At 36.9% G+C, this 20,114-nt stretch overlaps 1 protein-coding gene across 2 annotated transcripts in view; it reads left to right on the top strand.

The window, feature by feature from the left end:
* Positions 1 to 17,172, top strand: part of RASAL2_2 (Ras GTPase-activating protein nGAP) — a 111,861-nt gene extending 94,689 nt beyond the window's left edge. The window contains exons 13-17 of one of the 2 annotated variants that reach the window (XM_051212654.1): positions 1,106 to 1,309; positions 6,818 to 7,324; positions 9,529 to 10,773; positions 13,596 to 14,101; positions 16,086 to 17,172. In XM_051212654.1, coding sequence (XP_051072844.1) covers positions 1,106 to 1,309; positions 6,818 to 7,324; positions 9,529 to 10,773; positions 13,596 to 14,101; positions 16,086 to 16,482 — 2,859 coding nt within the window. In that variant the 3' untranslated portion in view covers positions 16,483 to 17,172. The remainder of the gene's footprint in view (positions 1 to 1,105; positions 1,310 to 6,817; positions 7,325 to 9,528; positions 10,774 to 13,595; positions 14,102 to 16,085) is intronic. The other variant, XM_051212655.1, reaches the window with a different exon arrangement.
* Positions 17,173 to 20,114: the final 2,942 nt, after the last annotated feature.

Here is a 20,114-nt window from a genome sequence, read left to right as displayed (position 1 = left end):
ACTATTGTATGTAACTTGGATAACACCTTACCATTTATGGTAAAGTCTAGCTTGAGTGAAGTATTACAGAAGCACATCCATCCACACTTAACCGTGTTAAGTTCCAACTGCCATTTCGAAGACCATTGGGCTACTTTGTTGAACTCCATTCTAATGCAATTTTGCACATTGTTCATCTCATGAGAAAATGAACACACTGCTTTCAGATCATCTTCCTATAGACGAGGCTCATCCATAAAGAGGCAATTTCAAATATTTATATAAATGAAAAAGAAGAGCAAAAGATCTAAGACACTACATTGTATCACGCCATTTTGACCGGGATAGGATTCGACAAGGAGGAGTTGGTTCCGACTATTTCGTGTGAGTGACTGAGATAAGAATGAAACCGGGGAAGCAGAGGGTTTTTGACGTCGTAAGATGTAAATTTGCTTATAAGAAGCTGGTTGCTTACCACGTCAAACCTTTAGAAATGTCAAGGTATGACGTTAAAACTAGATATCGTTGGTCATGTTGAGTAGAGACTAAATTGAAGAAGTTAAATTGGTAGGTCATACATGGTTGATTTTTAAGGAATCAGTGATAAGTTTTTCAGTGAGTTTGTCACCAATAATTTTTTCCATAATCCTGGAGATAACTGGAGTAATATTTATGGACCGATAATTCTTTATGTCACTCTCATCTCCAGATATGTGACGTGGTATGATATATGCAGTTTTCCAACAGTGAGAATGAGTACCTGTTTCCAAAGGGATTAAATAAATTTAGAAGAAGTGAAATATCTGATCCACTATATTTTCTAGAAAAAGAATGAAATTCCGTCTACTCCATGACCGCTTGAAACCTTATGGGAGTTTATAGTCTTGCTAATTTCTGGGAATCTGAAAGAAATAGATTTTATTTTCACAATTCTAAACCTAATTTAGTGATATAATCAATGAAATTGCTTCACTTTCTCAATTAAAACATTTTAATTGAATGTTATATAATCTTTTGGCTATCTGATAGAGTACCATTATTCTTAGAAATTTCCTTAGAATTCTACCAACTTTCCTATAATATAACTAATTAACTGACCATTCTTTTTTTATAATTTCATAAACAGAATGATTTCAAATCAAGTGTAAGTGGGAGTTCCATGTCTCAGAAGTGTCAGTCTACAAGATCGATATGTAACTCAATTTGTTTACCTCCTCTACCAACAAACCAACATGGTCATTTAGGCTTAAGAGATCATGTTGATCTACCTTTGTGTTTAGCTTTATGTCATCTTCAATTATCTGAAGCAATTGAAAAAGTTCCTGAAGATGTAAGTCTATTATGATAATGTTTCAATTTTTGCTTTTGTTACACCTTGTAGCCTTGTGCTCTATTAATATATAGTGTAATGATACTGCCAATTAGAGAACAGTCAATTATCGACCGAACTAATGACGCATAAAACAAGTAAGAGCAGTCTAGAGTCCTTATCTGTCCTGCTTCTTGCCTAGCTCTGCCCATTGAGTCGAGAACATCAATCCCAGCCTCCGCGATATGAATCATGTATTTCAAATATACCGGGTTTATATACAAACCAAACAGACCACATCGTACCATAAAATAGGAAACAACATTTATACAAGTTCTAGCGAATAGGGGCTGTGAATGTGGGAGGTAGTAATTAATAGACAGGGCACAACTCAACAATGGTAAATCGTATAATAATAGTTCATAGATCAAAATAAAGCTTATAATAAGTGGAACACAAATATGAATAGTATAGTTACTCAACAATTATACGATAAAAATATACGTATGGTATTGGGTCCATAAGTGGATCCAAAAAGTTACCACACAGATTTAACACAGTGTCAGAATATTCAGAAGACCTATTTATATACATAACAATGAATTGTCCATTTCTATAATAACTCATACTGTCATATTACCACCATTCATGTATATTGATGTATATGATGTATGTGTAGATCATCTTTTCATTAGCGCTGTAAAAGTATTCATGTCACCAAAATAGTTCATTTATCGGACATAACAATATCTGTTCATTACTTAACATCTTACTTACTTACTTACACCTGTTACTCCTCGTGAAGGAGCATAGGTCGCTCACCAGCATTCTCCATCCAACCCTGTCCTGGGCAATCCTTTCCAGCTCCTTCCAGTTGTAATTCATCCTTTTCATATCTGCTTCTATTATCCGACGTAATGTGTTCTTTGGCCTTCCTCTTTTCTGCTTCCCTTCAGGATTCCAAGTTAGAGCTTGCCTCGTGATGCAGTTTGACGATTTGCGTAATGTATGTCCTATCCATTTCCATCGTCTTTTCCTAATTTCCTCTTCAGCTGGAAGTTGGTTTGTTCTCTCCCACAGAAGGCTATTGCTGATGGTATCCGGCCAATGGATGTTGAGTATCTTGCGTAGACAGCTATTTATAAATACTTGTACTTTCTTGATTGTGGTTGTTGTAGTTCTCCAAGTTTCAGCTCCATACAGTAGAATTGCCTTGACGTTCGTATTGAAGATTCGCACTTTGATATTGGTCGAAAGTTGTTTTGAGTTCCATATGTTCTTCAATTGTAGGAATGCGGCCCTTGCTTTGCCAATCCTCGCCTTTACGTCTGCATCTGAACCTCCATGTCTATCGACGATGCTTCCCAGGTATGTGAAGGATTCTACATCTTCCAGAGTTTCGCCATCAAGAGTGATTGGATTGCTGTTCTCCGCTTTGAATTTGAGGACCTTGGTTTTCCCTTTGTGTATACTGAGGCCTACTGATGCAGAGACTGCTGCTACATTGGCTGTCTTTATCTGAATCTGTTCACGTATACGTGATAGGAGGGCTAGGTCATCTGCGAAGTCCAGATCGTCTAATTGGTTCTGAGCTGTCCATTGTATTCCGTGTTTTCCTTCAGATGTCGAGGTCTTCATAATCCAGTCGACCACCAGAAGAAAGAGGAATGGAGAGAGTAAACAGCCTTGTCTGACTCCGGTTATTACTTGGAATGCATCTGTCAGCTGTCCTCCATGCACGACCTTGCACTGTAGTCCATCGTATGAGTTCCGGATAATATTGACAATCTTCTCAGGAACTCCGTAGTGTCGAAGAAGTTTCCATAATGTCCTCCTATCTACACTGTCGAATGCCTTTTCATAATCAATGAAGTTGATGTATAGTGACGAGTTCCACTCAACTGATTGTTCGACGATGATCCGTAGTGTTGCAATTTGGTCTGTGCACGACCGATCCTTTCGGAATCCAGCTTGTTGATCTCGAAGTTGGGCATCTACTGCATCCTTCATCCGGTTCAGCAACACCCTGTTGAAGACTTTCCCTGGTATTGACAGTAGTGTAATGCCTCTGTAGTTTTCACATTTGCTCAGATCTCCTTTCTTTGGAATCTTGATGAGGTGTCCTTCTTTCCAGTCCATTGGCACTTGTTCCTCCTCCCAAATCTTTTTGAATAGAGGGTAAAGCATGCTTGTGGTTACTTCGACGTCTGATTTCAGTGCTTCAGCTGGTATGTTGTCGGGTCCTGCTGCTTTCCCGTTCTTGATTTGTCTGACGGCCATTCTAATTTCTTCCGTCGTTGGTGGGTTGACATCTATAGGAAGATTTGTGTGTGCTACTTCGATGTTCGGTGGATTCATTGGAGCCGGCCTATTCAGGAGTTCCTCGAAGTGTTCTACCCATCTGTTTCGCTGTTGTTGAATTTCAGTGATTGGCTTGCCTTCTTTGTCTTTGACCGGCCTCTCTGGTTTACTGTATTTCCCTGATAGTTTCTTCGTTGTATCGTAGAGCTGTTTCATATTTCCTTCTCTAGCAGCTTTTTCTGCCGTCGTTGCTAGTTCTTCCACGTATTTCTTCCTGTCGGCTCTAATGCTCCTCTTCACTTGCTTGTTTGCTTCTATGTATTCAGCTTGTGCTTGGACTTTCTCTGCTCGTGTTCGGCTGTTGTTAATTGCTGTCTTCTTGTTCTTCCTTTCTTTGATCTTGTCCAGTGTTTCTATAGAGATCCATTCCTTATGATGGTGTTTCTTTAGGCCCAGAACCTCTTGACACGTTGAAGTCAATGTTTCTTTGATGCCTTTCCAGTTGTCCTCCATGGTAGTTTCTTCTTCCTTCAGTAGATCTTGAAAGGCTTGGAATCTGTTGTTGAGAGCTATCTTGAATTCATTGAGTTTGTCAGTATCTCGAAGGAAGGCTGTATTGAACCTTTGTATTACTGTTTGTCCACTTGTCCAGTTCTTTTTTAGCTTCAGTTTTAAATTGGCTACAACTAGGTGGTGATCTGAAGCTACGTCAGCTCCTCTCCTGGTTCTCACATCTTCCATTGTCCTTCGGAATTTTTTTGATGCAAATATGGTCTATTTGGTTCTCTGTAGTGTGGTCCGGTGAGATCCATGTAGCCTTGTGTATACGTTTGTGTGGAAATATTGTGCCTCCTATGACTAATTTGTTGAATGCACACAAATTTGCAAATCTTTCTCCATTTTCGTTCCTCTCTCCCAGTCAGTCCATGTCGTCCCATAATATCTTCATATCCAGTGTTGTCTATTCCGACCTTGGCATTTAGATCTCCCATCAGAATGGTGAGGTCCTTTCTTGAGCATTTCTCTATGATTGACTGCAGCCGCTCGTAGAATTGATCTTTAATGTCGTCGTTGCTATCATTGGTGGGTGCATAACATTGGATAATATTCATTGAGATCCCCTCCTTCTTTGTTTTGAATGATGCTTTGATGATTCTGGATCCGTGGGATTCCCATCCTACAAGTGCATTTCGTGCTACTTTGGACAGCATTAGATCAACTCCCTGTGTGTGTGGAGCATTTTCCTCTTCGTGACCGGAGTATAGCAGCATCTCTCCCGTAGCTAGCCTTTTCTGTCCAGCTTGGGTCCAGTGGGTTTCGCTGATTCCCAGTACTGCCAAGTTGTATCTCCTCATTTCCGTTGCTATTTGGCTGGTCTTCCCGGTTTCCCACATTGTTCTAACGTTCCATGTACCTATAAAAATTTTTGCTCTGGTTGTTAGAAGGGGCATCGGCCTCGTGGCTTCCGAAGGAATTCGGCTTTCACCATGAAGCGTCATAATTCTTCTAAATGAAGACCTTCTAACTCTCAGGGCAGAGTTAAAATGGTTTGAATTATTTTTTCTGGTAAGCGTTTTTTTAGCGAGTTAGTTTTCTACGGGATGGGGACGCTAACCCCATGCCCAACCCTCCTCCTTTACCCGGGCTTGGGACCGGCAGTAACTCTAGAAGAGCTACAGGCGGAGTTTACTTAACATCAGATAACTATTATTTCTTTGACATTAGCCTGTTTAGCCTTTCAAAAATAACCCTATGATTTAATTACTGGACCGATCCCAGTATGGTATTATTTATGTATTTAAACACATAAACATTGGTACAAGGAGGCACCAAATAGATATGCACCACATAAATCATTCAATTTTTGTGAGGGCTGGGATGCTTCCCAGGTGCCAAAACTGAAACAGGTGGTTTTCTTAGGGGGCTACACCCGGAGCCATCGACCTAAAATCTGGTCCACAAGTCAGTCCCATGGTAGCCGGTGACCAACGATTGGTTCATACGCCATTTGTTCCTTCAGAATACTGGAGCCTATGTGCATTATTGGTTTGGAATCAGGGTTTTCCAACTACCCTAGATGGGCTCTCCCTTTATCTAGTTTGCATTTTGTCAAGTTCTATCTTGGATACCTGATATTTTTTTATTATCATTAGTACTGTTGCTAACTCCACCACTCTGAGATCTGATCTGATAATGTAATCTCTCTATGCTTCTGGAGTATGACTATTTGAAATGATATGCACATATATCAGGTTTTATGTTGCGTTTGACTGAATGACTGACTAGGATAAATGCATTTTATTTTATCGGTACAGATTTGGATGTTCTATATCTAGTAAACCTTTCCTGCTATTATCCGTCGGCCAATAGAACTTGCTCATCTCTAAATGACACCAGATCACTTTTCTATGGAACTTGTTCATTTTAAAATTGCAAACATATCGAATTTATTGATAGGAAATTCGAAGCCCTTCTTAGTTTAGATCTACAATGTAAGACAAAGCTAAAAACGTTTTCATAACAAAAATCTAGTGTCATTAAGTTATGGATTTCGACCTTTCCTAAAATTATACCCATAAAGCAATTGGAAATTGGGAAACATTAGATATTCATACGTTTCTATTCCCAAAAATGTTCATCATTATAATTTCTTGACATATTTAACTAATCGATCAATTAGGGTTTTTCGGTTTTTCAACTTGAGAATGGAATCCACAATGTTCAATCGCATTCACTCATGCTCGGGTGTATCGTGTCTTTTAGAACTAAATATTATTCATTGTCTTTCCAAATGTCATTAGGGGGGAGGCTAAAACCTTGATGCATTTGGGGAGCAGAATTGTTTACAGACTTCAGACAATACATTTGTCTCAAATATGAGAGCCAAATTAGTACCTCGGTTTCTGACTTACGGTTTATTTAAAACAAAATAAAGTCTAAAACAAATGAGTCAGTTTTACAATGTTTCCGATTGGAGGTAGTCAGTGTGATATCCTCAACTTAAGTTTCTCGCTAATTGACACTTGTTAACAAGGAATACGCATATGCGACTGGTGCTCCCAGTCTCAGTTAAACCTACATCAACCATCTTCACAGTCTTGGATTTCCCAAATGAGCCAGTTATACCGTTCGTTTTACTTGATTTTTAATTTATTCCTTATAATCATATGAAAACCACTTAAATTCTTAAACTTTTTACTTATTAATAATTGTAAAATAAAATTGTAGAAAAGAATGCCTGATGTCAAAGAATTGAAATCAATCCTAGATGAAATAGATACATTTCTTGTGTCTGGTAAAGATCCACAACCAAATTGGTGGCATAAAACAACTATGAATAATAATGATAATAATACTAATCATAGTGGTAATAAAACAACAACACCAATAAGGAATAACACACCGACGAGAAGAACAACGGCAAAAACAATCAGTGAAAATATAAACAATGAGCCTAAAAGCCATTTAAAATCATTGTGTTTCCAGTCTAATCGAAATAAATCTATAAGTAATGATGCTTATATCTATGAATGTACAAATAATGAATCAAAGTCAATAATGAATACACCATCATCAGTCAATAAAAGTATAAATCTATCCGATGATGATGATGATGGTGCAACAATCTCTGCATTAAATTCATCAGTCACTAGTTTTATATCACCTAAACAAATTGTTTTTCCTGAAAAAAAGGATTCTCATCATGATTCTAAAGAACAACAAATTAAAATTACAGTGAGTTTCTTTTTTTTCCAAGTTTTCTATTTGTTCCTATGTGTACATCTGTTGTGTTCTATTATTGATATGCCTCATTTACTGATCAGCACAATGAGTATATATGTTGATTTTGTTACAAAAAACACGGTGGTTGTTTAGTTGAAACACTTGACTTCTAACTAGTGATAAGTTGTGTGGTCGGACTCTGGTGCTTGTAATTAGATTACATGATTATAAAGTTACTGTGTAACCAATGCAGCTGGACGATCTAGACTTCGCAGATGATCTGACCCGTTTATCGCACGCGCAACAACAAATGCAGAAGAAGACGACCAGTGTAGCAGCAGCCTCAGCAGCAGTAGGTCTCAACATACACAAAGGAAAAAGCAAGATTCTTTGGCCTCTTACTTTTCCTTTTCTCTTCAGGCTCCCAAGTTAGGGTTTGCATCGTGGCGCGGTTTGATGATTTCCTCACTGTATGTCCTATTCACTTCCAACTTTGTTTCCTAGTTTCCTCCATCTCTTGAACTGGTTCGTTCTCTCTCACAGTAGGTTGTTGTTGATGGTATCTGGTCGACAACGGACATTGAGTATCTTGAGTATAAAATTGTTTATAAATACTTGTACTTACTTGATGATGGTTGCAGCATTTCTCCACGTTTCAGCTTCGTACAGTAAAGCTGTGTTGACGTTCGTATTAAACATTGTGAATTTGATGTTGACTCAGACAGTTGTTTTGAGTTGCATATATTGATCAAATGTAGGAATGTTACACTTGATTTGCCAATCCTTGCCATTGCGTCTGCATCTGGTCCTCCTTGTTCATCGATGGTGCTGCTACTGTCCAGGTTCATGAGAGTTTCCACCTCTTCCAGAGTTTCTCAATCAACTGTGATTGTGTTTGTTGGTGTTCTGTGTGTTGTATTTGAGCATGTTGCTTTTTCCCTTGTGTATGTTGAAGCCTACTGATGCAGAGACTGCTGCTACACTAGTTGTCTTCATTTGTGTTTGTTGGTGTATATGAGATAGAAGAGCTATGTGATCTGTGAAGTGCAAATCGTCTAGTTGCATGCAAGCTGTCCATTGTATTGTGAGCTTCCTTTCAGATGTGGAGATCTTCATAGTTCAGTCAACCACCAGAAGGAAGAGATAGATGGAGAGTAAGCAGCTTTGTCTGACTCCAGTCCTCATTTGAATGTGTCTGTCAGCTCCATACACCACTTTGCAGTGTCGTACGTCGTATGAGTTCTGCATGATGTTGACGATCTTCTCGGCTACTCACTCCATAGTGTTGAAGAAGCTTCCATAATGTCGTCCTATCCACACCTTCAAATGCTTCCTCATAGTTGATGATTCTGGATTCATGAGATTCCCATCCTATAAGTGTTTTACGTACTTGTTTGGACAGCATCAGAGCTATTCCCTGAGTATGTGGAGCATTTTCTTCGTGACCAGAGTACAGCAGTATCTCTCCTGAATCTAATGTTTTCTGTCTAACTTGGGTTCAATTTGTTTCACTGATTGTGAGCACCACTAAGTTGTATCTCATTTCCGTTGCTATTTGATTGATCCTCCCGGTCTCCCACATTGTACGAACATTCCATGTACTTATATTAGTTGTTGCTCTGGTTGTTAGAAGGGGCATCGGCCTCATGACTTTCGAAGAATCTGGGCTTTCACGATGAGGTGTCATAATTCCTCTCAAAGGAGATCCTTCAATTCGGAGGACAGAGTTTAAGCAGTTTAATTTGTTTATTTTGATTAGTGTTCGTTTAGCTAGTTTGTTTTCTACAGGATGGAGTTGTTGACACCATTCCAAACCCTCCTCTTTTATGTGGGTTTGGGACCGGCAGTAACCCTAGAAGAGCTACAGGCTGAGTTTTTATTTGTTCTCAGAGTGAATTACATCAGGTAAATACGATTCTACAACTAAATTAGTCATTTATCTGATAAGCAAATCAACAAACTCGCTAGAAAAATAGGTAAAAATATTATGCATGGTAGATAGCATTATTGAGTGTAATTCTACTGTCTTTTCTCGGCTTTATGTTTGTGTAACTCGTGGCTTAAATAGCTTAGTCGAACTTCTAACATTTCACATCATATCAATCTTTTATAGATTATCATGAGAAAAGTATTTAAGCTAACCTAACATCATGGTGACGAAACAATTTAAACGTATTTAATTAATATTTTATCATTATGATTGTGTTTGCTTTTAGCCTGACTCAAATATCAAGTTTGTTGTATCAAAAGGAAAGCATAAAAATTCATGTATGCAAGAACGTGTAGCACGATGTGACTCAATAGAGATCATTAAAATTCCACATTCAAACAATCATAATAACTCGATGGATACGAATAATGAACAGATCTATGATATATTGAATCCCACAGATTCTCATGTAGCTTTATCTATTGATCCGAATGCATCTAAAAAAGTTACTGAATCAAATCATGATTTCTCATCAATAACACAACGTGATAATCGAAGAAGAGTTCAAAGTACTAGAAAAACACAAGAACCTATAATTATTCATCAGAATAATGTAGATACTGACAATAATGTCTGCGTTAATAATACATTACAAAAATCGTCAGTAATAGATCACCAACAACTATCCAATCACATTGCATCAATTGATATATCTAGCGATATTATTAATCCAGAACAAACTGAACATTCAGAGTTTAGTCCAATTTATTTAGGGAACTCTTCATCATCTGGTTATCTTACTATTTCAAGCCATGGGAATATTTTAAATTATCCAGCTATAGAACAAAAATCAACTATAGTTGACCCGATTATTGTCTCCACACCGGATAATGATATCATCATGACATCATTGTCTACTACTGATACTAGTAGTATGAATAATCCTGTATACACTTGTCATTCACTAAAACAAAGTAGTTCAATCGATTCCAGTGATTTTCAAAATCAAATGACAATTGTTGATGATACCAATCATTCATTAGGTATGTGTAATCTTCAACCAAAGAAAACTTCACAAAATTCTGTTAGACGACATACATATGTAAATTTATCTAATGATGCACATGAAACAGATCGACTGATTGATGCGTTAAAAGATAATCATTCTAATTATAAAATAAATAATAAAGTTAATGATATAGAATTAGATAAACGAAATTGGGCACCACCTATGTATATATCTAATGAACAAAGAAATAAACGTATCACTCTTACATATCCAACATCTTATGAACATGTAAATTCACCAACTGAATCAATAAATTATACTACAGATCAAAATACTCTCAATTATTATGGTCAAGAAAATGTAAATTTTACTGATCCATTTAAATTTTCACCATCTGAACAAGAATTATGTCAAAATTCTACATTACAAACAGAAATTCAACGAATCAAATTTATTCCATCAAATACTTCTCATACTATTGGTGCAATTCCCAATAAAAGGACTGCATTATTTTCATCAGAAGTAAGCTTTTACTCTCTCTCTCTCTTTTTGTTATTCTTTTGTTGAGTAAAATTAACGAACATTCTCAAATGAAACAGGTAATAATACTACGTATAATAATATTGAACTATCCGGGTGCTATATGGCACATTGGTTTAAATTTGAAGTGTTTACCTTTGGCTTTCGACTAAATGATGTCTTCCTCACTCCAAGATCAGGATTTTTAGAAGTGCTTCTAATTCACTTACCAGACCCATACCCTAAACGTGAATGTTACTGATGATACTCAGTTGCTCAAATTGAAGTAAACGTAGCGAGATTCGAACCCGGGACGTGGCGGCTGCAAGTTAAAAACCCGAACCACTGAACCACAACAGTTAATGTCAGTCTTTGATAAAAATCTACCTTTATTTGGAACGGATATCAGTTGATTGATTACTGTCTAGTCACTAATATCACATCTTTAGTGAATTGATGGTAATCGAAACCTGTTAATCAAATTGCAATGTGACTGCTAGTCTGAGTGACTTTACATCACGTGCGTTTGTTGATACTTTAGATGGTTAAAGGTAGTTGGCAGGAGACTGGACACTGGTTTCATGAACTAGAGGACTAGAAATACGCGACATTGATTAAGAATCAGTGATTAACCAATTATAAATATTTCATTCCTACTGTAGACCAGTCGAGATTTCAGGTACATAGACCTTACAGACAAGTAGCAGATAACAAGAAACTTGGGTCCATGGTTGCCTAACGAATTTCAGCCACCTAACAGAAATAAACCCCATTAGTAGTATTTAGTATTTAGTGTCAATCACAATTACAAAAAGCATTCGGATGTTAAAGGGTTAACTAAGATACATAAGAAATCCTAAACACCGAGCAACAGATTGATATCAAATACCTTGAATGTGTATTTCAGTGTTTTTAGTCATGGATTTTCAGTGTTTCTTGGAATTTAGATAGTTTATTATACTTAGAAGTAACATTTTACATTGAAGAACCTTCTTGAAACCAAGAGGTTTGTTTTTAAACCACATTCTAAGCATTTTCATTTCACAAGCCATAGCTACACTAACGATCACATCACTCAAAAATCGAATAAAGTGACATTTCGATAATGTAATGAGAAGACGAAGATTATCAGAACTATGTGATATATTAGCGCAATACATTTCGTCAAGTATACGAAGTTTTGTACATACAGGAACTGATCCAAAATACAACACATCATCTGAACACAGCTTGAGGGAATTGGTTAAATGAAACTCAAAAAAACCGAAATAATGATGATATCATCAACAAATAAAAATTACACATATATATGTAGCAGTTGAAAAAGAAATGAACGAAATAGAGGGATAAAACGTTTATTTATTTAAACACACAAACATTGGTACAACGAGGCACCAAATAGATATACACCACATAAATCATTCGGTTTGTATGAGGGCTGTGATACTGTCCGGGTGCCAAAACCTAATCAGGTGATTTTTTTAAGGGAGGCCACATACGGAGCCTTTGACCTAAAGGTCTAATCCACAAGCCAGTGGAGCAACGTAAGGAGATGCAGTTTCATGGTAACCGGTGACCAACGATTGGTTCATACGCCATTTGTTCACTCAGGATACTGGAGCCCATGTACACCATTGGTTTGGAACCAGGGTTTTCTAATGCCTTTAGGTGGATCCTCCATATCTACCAACTCGACTGAAGAGTCGGACGTTGACTTTTCGTCCCTTCAATTTTGTAAACAACAGTAATGCCGCGAGGTAGTGAGTAGGAGTTCTCTGTTAATGGTTGTATACGCTCTGCGATGTAAAATCATTTCGAGTGGAAGGGCTTACCCTTCCCATTTTCTTCTGTACCACGGCTATGAAATAGCATTGAAATCTGAGATTTGATAATGCAACAAAGAATGAACAGTACGCATTCAGAAACTGGTCTCCAACCAGGGTTTCTGTTTATCTCATGGACTCAAATAAGGTGTGCTTCTCTACATTTGTTCAGCACTAAATGAATCCAGATTGATACTGCTTCTTGATGTGGTCGACTCTAGGATTTTGGAGCCTATTCAGATGATTGCAAACATTTTACGTTGGTCAATAAGGATTTAAAGTCTTATCAATTGATTTGTCATTATTACCTATAACCATATCTTTAACCGTTAGCATTACATACTAAATGATTCCGTTATGCTAAACAATTTTTGGAAGATGCTTATGATCAATTACTTACAAACTGGATATGTTTCTCACTTCTATCAACCATGCTTTACAGTCCGGAAATAATACAAAACGAAATTTTGCGTAGTATACTCGTCCTTTGATACACATAAAAATGTCCTACCTGACCCATAAGTTAACTAAAGTGAAATGTAGGTGCGGCTGGTAAACAATTATTTCATTCCCCGTGGTCAATGCATATCGTCTATTATGTTATATGTTTAACTTGTGTTACATACGCTTGAAACCTCTCGGGAGGGGAGAGGATGTTTCAACTATTTTCTGGGATCTCCTGTCCAGTTGTTACCAAGTCCTTTTCATTCAGGATGTCTGCTTCCGATTCCCAGTACAACGTGTTCTTGAGTCTTCCTCTCCCTTTTTTCATCAGGATTCTAGATTATAGCTTGCCTAGCGATATAATTTGATGGTTTCTGCGATGTATGTCCTATGCACCTCCTGCGTCTTTTCCTAATTTCCTCTTCCATTGGAATTTGGTTTGTTCTCTCCCACAGTAATTTGTTGTTATTTACTTTGTATACTCTAATTATTTTTTAAAAGGGAATAAATTAACACATCACTTGAATTTTTTGCATGTTTCTTTTGATGATCATGAAGAATAATACACCTACAACTATAATAGATCTTCGAAGTGAGTTGGATGCATCACAAGCACGTTTAGTTGAAGCTCAAGCACGTCTACTAGCTAATGAAGCTGAACGTATTCAGATATTGAAATCATGGCAAAATGAACTGATCAAGCAATCTCAATTAATTAATGCAAGTAAAGCGGTCTGTAATAATTCACCAATTCCTCAATTTTCATCTAATTTACATTTAACAAGTACAGAAAGTAATTTACACTGTAATCCTGATGAAAATGACTTTAATGAAGGTGGACCTAGATCAATATCAGTAATACCTTTACTAAATTCAAGCGGATTGAGATCACAAAATTACTCCGAAAGTATCTATGATTATGATGATAGTGAATTGATGAATAATACTGAACCAAATAAACAATACATTACTGATACAAATATTCAATCATATAATAGTAATGGGATTAATCGAAATTTTGGCTTACATGCATCATCTCCTAGCTCATATATAAAGTCATTAAGGTAAGTGTTATCCGTTTCTGATTGTTACTGCAATAATACAAGTCACCTAATCATAAAATAGTGAGTAAGAATGTTCTTAATGCTATTTACCTTACTGACATACACCTATAGTCCACCAAGAAGAAGTAAAGGCCATCTATCAGGATTCTTCAACCAACTCTGTCTTAGGCAATCCATTCCAGTTACTATTCATCCTTTTCATGTCTGCTTCCAATTCTCGGCTCAGTGAGTTCTCTAGCCTCCCACTTTTCATTTTCCCTTCAGAATTATAAGTTAGGTCTTGTCTAGTATTGCAGTTTGATGATTCCCGAAGAGTATGTCCTATCCACTTCCAACGTCTTTTCCTAATTTCCTCTTCAACTTGAAACTGGTTGGTTCTCTCCCACAGTAGGTTGTTGTTGATGGTATCCTGTCGACAAAGGACATTGAGTACCTTGAATATAAAATTGTTTTTAAATACTTGTACTTATTTGATGATGGTTGTAGTAGTTCTCTAAATTTCAGGGACATATGTCGTTGCATTTTCGTCATTTTGGCATACGCTCCCACTGATTGTTGCCTGGATGAAGTGAAAGATGCCACAGAAAGCTTTGTGAACTTCATCAAAAAGCTAAACACTCGGAAGTAGTACTAGTAGCAAGTAACTTTAATGCCCAAGTAGGTGGCTTAAATCAAACAGAAAGACATTTAGGTGAACATTTTAGTATTCCGGCTCAGCGAACAGATAATGGTGACCGTCTGCTGCAACTGCGCTCAGACAATCGTTTATCTTTAACAAGCACTAATTTTAAACATAAGGAGAGATATCGTCCAACATTAGAGTTGAACTCAACGTCACCTATGGCGAAGGTGAGATATCCATCTATCAATAAAAGGATGGGTATACTGCGCGGCGGTTCGTTCCGTTCTACTTTACGGCTGCAAAATGTGGCCATTCAGAGTATATGATACTTGTAAGTTACTAGTATTTGACCACAGATGTCTTAGAAATATTGCTCGCATCTGCTGGAATCACCGGGTAAGTAGTAGTAAGGCTAGATGGGGATGATGAGGTCGCGAATCTCCATCGACTGAGATGGTTGGGCCACGTGTTACGTATTCCTGAATCCCGATTACCACGACACGCAATGCTGACTAGTTTTGGAGACGGTTGGCCAAACAGAAACGTTGCATTGGTCCATAAAGTCATTAACTTCTGATCTGAGCCATGTTGATAGATGCAGACTACTTGGTTGGGGTCCGCGCGGCTATCATAATCAATGGTTGGAGACTGTGGGTGACATGGCTCAGAATCGATCACAATGGCGTAGGTGTATACACTTTTCGTCTTCCCTTAAACCGTGAGGCTAAAATTACTTTATAGCTTCCTTTCTACCTGTATCATATCATTATATAGTTTTTTTTTCACCATTGATTTAACTACCTCGATGAATTTGGTGGTCTTGTTATGGTAATGAGGTGTGGCAACTTTTACCAATGCATATATGTGCTTGGTTCTACGTTGTAGCTGACTGACTGATTTCCTTCTCTTGCAGCTTTTACCGCTGTCATTGCTAGGTCTTCTACGTATTTCTGCTTGTTGACGCTAACCAGAAAAAAAGTTCTTATTATGAACTGTTAAAAATAATGTTGGGAATCTCAGTAATAAATAATCGGATAGTTTGCTTTGATAGTTCTAAGTATTGTTTTAAAAACTAGATTCACTAGTTGATATTTATCTAATTTCGTCTAATATTCAAATCGTTACATGATCTACTTGTTCATCTCAATTCATGTTGTGAAAATCAACTTTTTCTAACCGGTTGAAATAATTTATTTTTGATAATTTTCAAGTATGATAGCTATTTAAAGTAATTAGTCCCTTTGATAAGACGAATATTACCAGAACTATGCGATATATTAGCGCAATACATTTCGAACTATTTGATTACATATATACTTATTGTATTGCTCTTATAACATCATTCATTTTTAAAAAATACAGATCACATACCAATCAACCTCGTATGGGAGCGTCTGCAGTTGTCACAAACTTACACGACTATCACGGGGCACCACCAATGAGTGATTATCTTCAGTCGACAATGCCACGAAGTAGAATAGTAACCAATCGGGGTTATCAATTACACAATACTACTACAACCATTACATCACCAACTAACACGGAATTAGACGAATTCTGTCGAATATCACGTAGTCCTTCTACACCGGGTTTATCTAACTCAAACTTCACACATACTCCTCGTGTAGATCCTGCTGGTGATATGGACAAAGAGTTGAATTCAGCAGACAATTCAATTGACCCTGTTACTAATGACGAAGAATTCGCTAGACAAATTCAAGCTATTGTACATGAGAACAATCAACATTTATATTCATAATAACTAAATTCACAAATGTAATGAGGCATATCATCCTCCTTTCTTTCTAAATGCACAAATTGCGACGACAACAACAGCAATACTACTACGACTACTAAATATACTATTTGATATGTAATTTCTGATTCATTTGTCACGGAAACAATAATTTATATTTTTCTTTACTCACATATCAAACCTTTTGCCCCTCCCCCCTCTACAAAAATATAAACAATAACGAAAATAAGAACAAAGGAAATTCATTCTCTTCCCCCCTTCTATCTCTATGGTAATTTATAAATAATTACTTGATATATATATATATATATATTACTTTTTACATAAACATGCAAGTGAACTTTCTATATATTTTGTTTATCATTTATTTATATGAAACTGTTCACTACCGCAACCACTATCAACTACAATGACTAAACCGGCACAAATATTTCTCTCTTTTTTTGTATAGATTATTGATTTATTGACTTCATATGAATATAATATTCTTTTCTTTGTGTTATTGAGGCGACAAAAAAAATCATGATATGAATATTCTTTGTACAACAAACAACAACATTCATCAAAATAAATTAGTTTACATTCTCTTTACACGAAATTTTCGATTGAATTTTGTGATGGCGGAGAAGATTTGTAGCCCAGCTGGATGATTTTCATGGAGTTTTGTTCTCTGAGCTGGATGGTTTGGTCGTGGAGATTTCATCATTCTTCTGAACGACATCATCAGCACAAACTTCAGATAGAGGTGAAGTGTTCGAATTTCTCCATATGTGTTTTACAGCTTGTTCTATACACCTCGACGTTGATTGGTTCTTATTGAACAAAAATCAAACCAATGGGAGACAACCAAAACAAAGGAGTAAACAGTGACAAATTTAAGGTCAATAAGAACCAATCAACGTCGAGATGTACAGAACAAGCCGTGAAACGCATTTGGAGGAATTCGAACACTTCACTTCTATCTGAAGTTTGTGCTGATGATGCCTTTCAGAAGAACGATGAAAGCTCCACGAACAAACCATCCAGCTCAGAGAAAAAAACTCCATCAAGAATGAATTTTGTTTTGTTCTTTTTCTTTCTTAATCGGTTCCATTATATGGAGTATGAGTTGATTAAATTTTAATGTTAATATACATAGTGTGATCATTTCCTTGACCTCACCCTAGCCGAAACGGGGAGCCGACTCGATACATTGTCCGTTTACTTGACTACCCGACGGCAAGTTCTCGTGAACTGATGGATATAGGCATAGCACTAAGTATGAGGGTAGAAGCACTTTTAGAATGGTTCCTTGCAAAAACTCGGAAGGATAGGGACACACGTCGTTGTCTTTTCATCATTTCGGCCTACGCTCCCATTCATTCATCCAAAAAATTAGTCTACTTTGTTTACATGAAGTTTTCGACTGAATTTTGTTCTTTTTCTTCTTAATACGTTCCATTATATGGAATATGAGTTGATTAAACTTTAATGTTAATATGCATAACATTTTAAATGAGAGAGATTCAAACAGCCGTTGTTTCTTGTTAAAATAGATACTAAGCGTTGCTGAAACAAAAACTACAAACTTGTCCTTATTCTATTAGCCTCAAGCACCATGGATACTTCGGTTCCTTGGTATGAGGATTATTTATTTAAACACATAAACATTAGTACAAATAGATATGCTCCACATAAATCCTTCCATTTTTTGTGATGGATGGGATACTGCCCAGGTGCCCAAACCGAAGCAAGTGGTTTTCTTAGGGGGCCACACCCCAAGCCTTCAACCTAAAGGTCTGATCCACAAGGCAACGTTAGGGGATGTAGTCACATGATAACCGGTGATCAACGATTGGTTCATACGCCATTTGTTCCTTCAGGATACTGGAGCCCATGTGCACCATTGGTTTGCAATCAGGGTTTTCCAACTCCCCGAGGCGGACTATCCGTGTCCACAAACACGATTAAAGCGCCGGACATTCGCTTTTCGTCCTCTCATTTTCGTAAGCAACACCCCCGCCACGAGAAGGCAATGAGTAGAACTTCCCTGGCAGCGGCTATATACGCGCGGCCATGTGAGAGCATTTCGATAGGGAGAGCGGACTCTTCACTCTGCCGTATCAGGTCATTTGGGAGCTTAGTATAAGGAAGTTGGAATTGTTCCTTCTAGTCAAAAGGCTTTTCTTATATTGTCACCTAATCAGTTCGTTGTCAATGTACGGTTTAAGATAAATTTGTGTTGGCTCAAGTTGATCTGTTATATGTCAGCTGATCTTTTAAAAACATCATAATGAACTGTAGATAGCATAAATCTTCTCTTATTAGATTTCTTTCAAAACTGAAAAAAGACTAACACGATACCGTTTATCTTACTTTCCAACCCATAGATTGAGAATAAATATCATTCGTAAATGAGATTTATGATGTCCAAAAAAAAAGAGATACAATAGGGAATAATTTCATAGTTAGTCATTACTTTAAGGAATATGATTGTTATGTTGTGACTTTCTTTTACTAAACAACTAGTCTGAATTCTGAATGATTGTATTACTAAGAATTTAGCTTGATAATACTAAGAGTACTTGTCATAGAAATATTAAAAAATTGTCATTTTTGTATACTATGCATACATGTAAATACTGAGAATTAATACATATGAATTGTATAACGTTGCATACTGAAACCATGAAGTATACAGTATCAAGTTTGAGTAAATTATATCAAGTTGATATAAACTAGAAGTGAGAGTGTTCTCCATTCGCATTGACATGATATCTATCACCATTGTAATTTAATCTTGTTGTGTTGTTAACGTGGAGATTATACTGTTTTTTTTATCTACCTCTATCAACTTTAAAGTGTCCAACAACAAAATTGCATTTCTACGTTACGATGAAAACAAGATTAGAAATGTCACTATTTCAGAAAAAAATTTTAGTTTAGAAGCAAACAAACCATCAGTATGAGGTTGTGGAGATTATTAAGTTTTTGATTGAGATCATGAACCGATTGTTGTAAGACCACCATTGAAAAACAGGAAGTATTGGACGGCTATTTCGTCCTATTGTGGGACTCCTTAGAAATTCACATCCAAGATCCTGCTTGCAGGATTTGGACCCAGAGCCTTCGGTCTCGCGTGTGTGTTTAACTTCCAGATCACTGAGCCGGCATCCAACGATGTTAATGTCTAACCAAACTGACGGTCTACGGAGTCAGTCATAAGCTGATTGGTTCAAGGAAGTTCAGCTGTCGATCATCAGATCTTAGCTTTATAGTTACAGACTAGTTTAAACACACTGTGAATAACACGACACTGATGATATCAGTGTGAATACATCGACACACGATGGTGATTTTACGTTTCAGACTGGATGAGCTAGAACATCTAAAACTAGTTCAAACGAACAGATAATTTCACCATTATTTACTGTCAGATGATAGATATACAACTCATATTTTATGTGATCTAATGGATTAGATTTCTTTTCCAATCATTTCAAAGTGAAAATCGGTAACAGAAATAGTTTTAGCGAGACTATAATTTATGGGCGAACCAATCACGTATAAGACAACAGATCTCGAATTTTGGCACGAACTTCACTCATCCATTTTGCTGAAGAGTCTTGACATTATAGCTAATGTCAATTCATGAT

Source organism: Schistosoma haematobium, chromosome ZW, assembly GCF_000699445.3.
Source record: "Schistosoma haematobium chromosome ZW, whole genome shotgun sequence".
Classification (NCBI taxonomy): Eukaryota; Metazoa; Platyhelminthes; class Trematoda; order Strigeidida; family Schistosomatidae; genus Schistosoma; species Schistosoma haematobium.
Note: the sequence above shows the minus strand (reverse complement) of the source record. Positions and strands in the feature narration are given on the sequence as shown.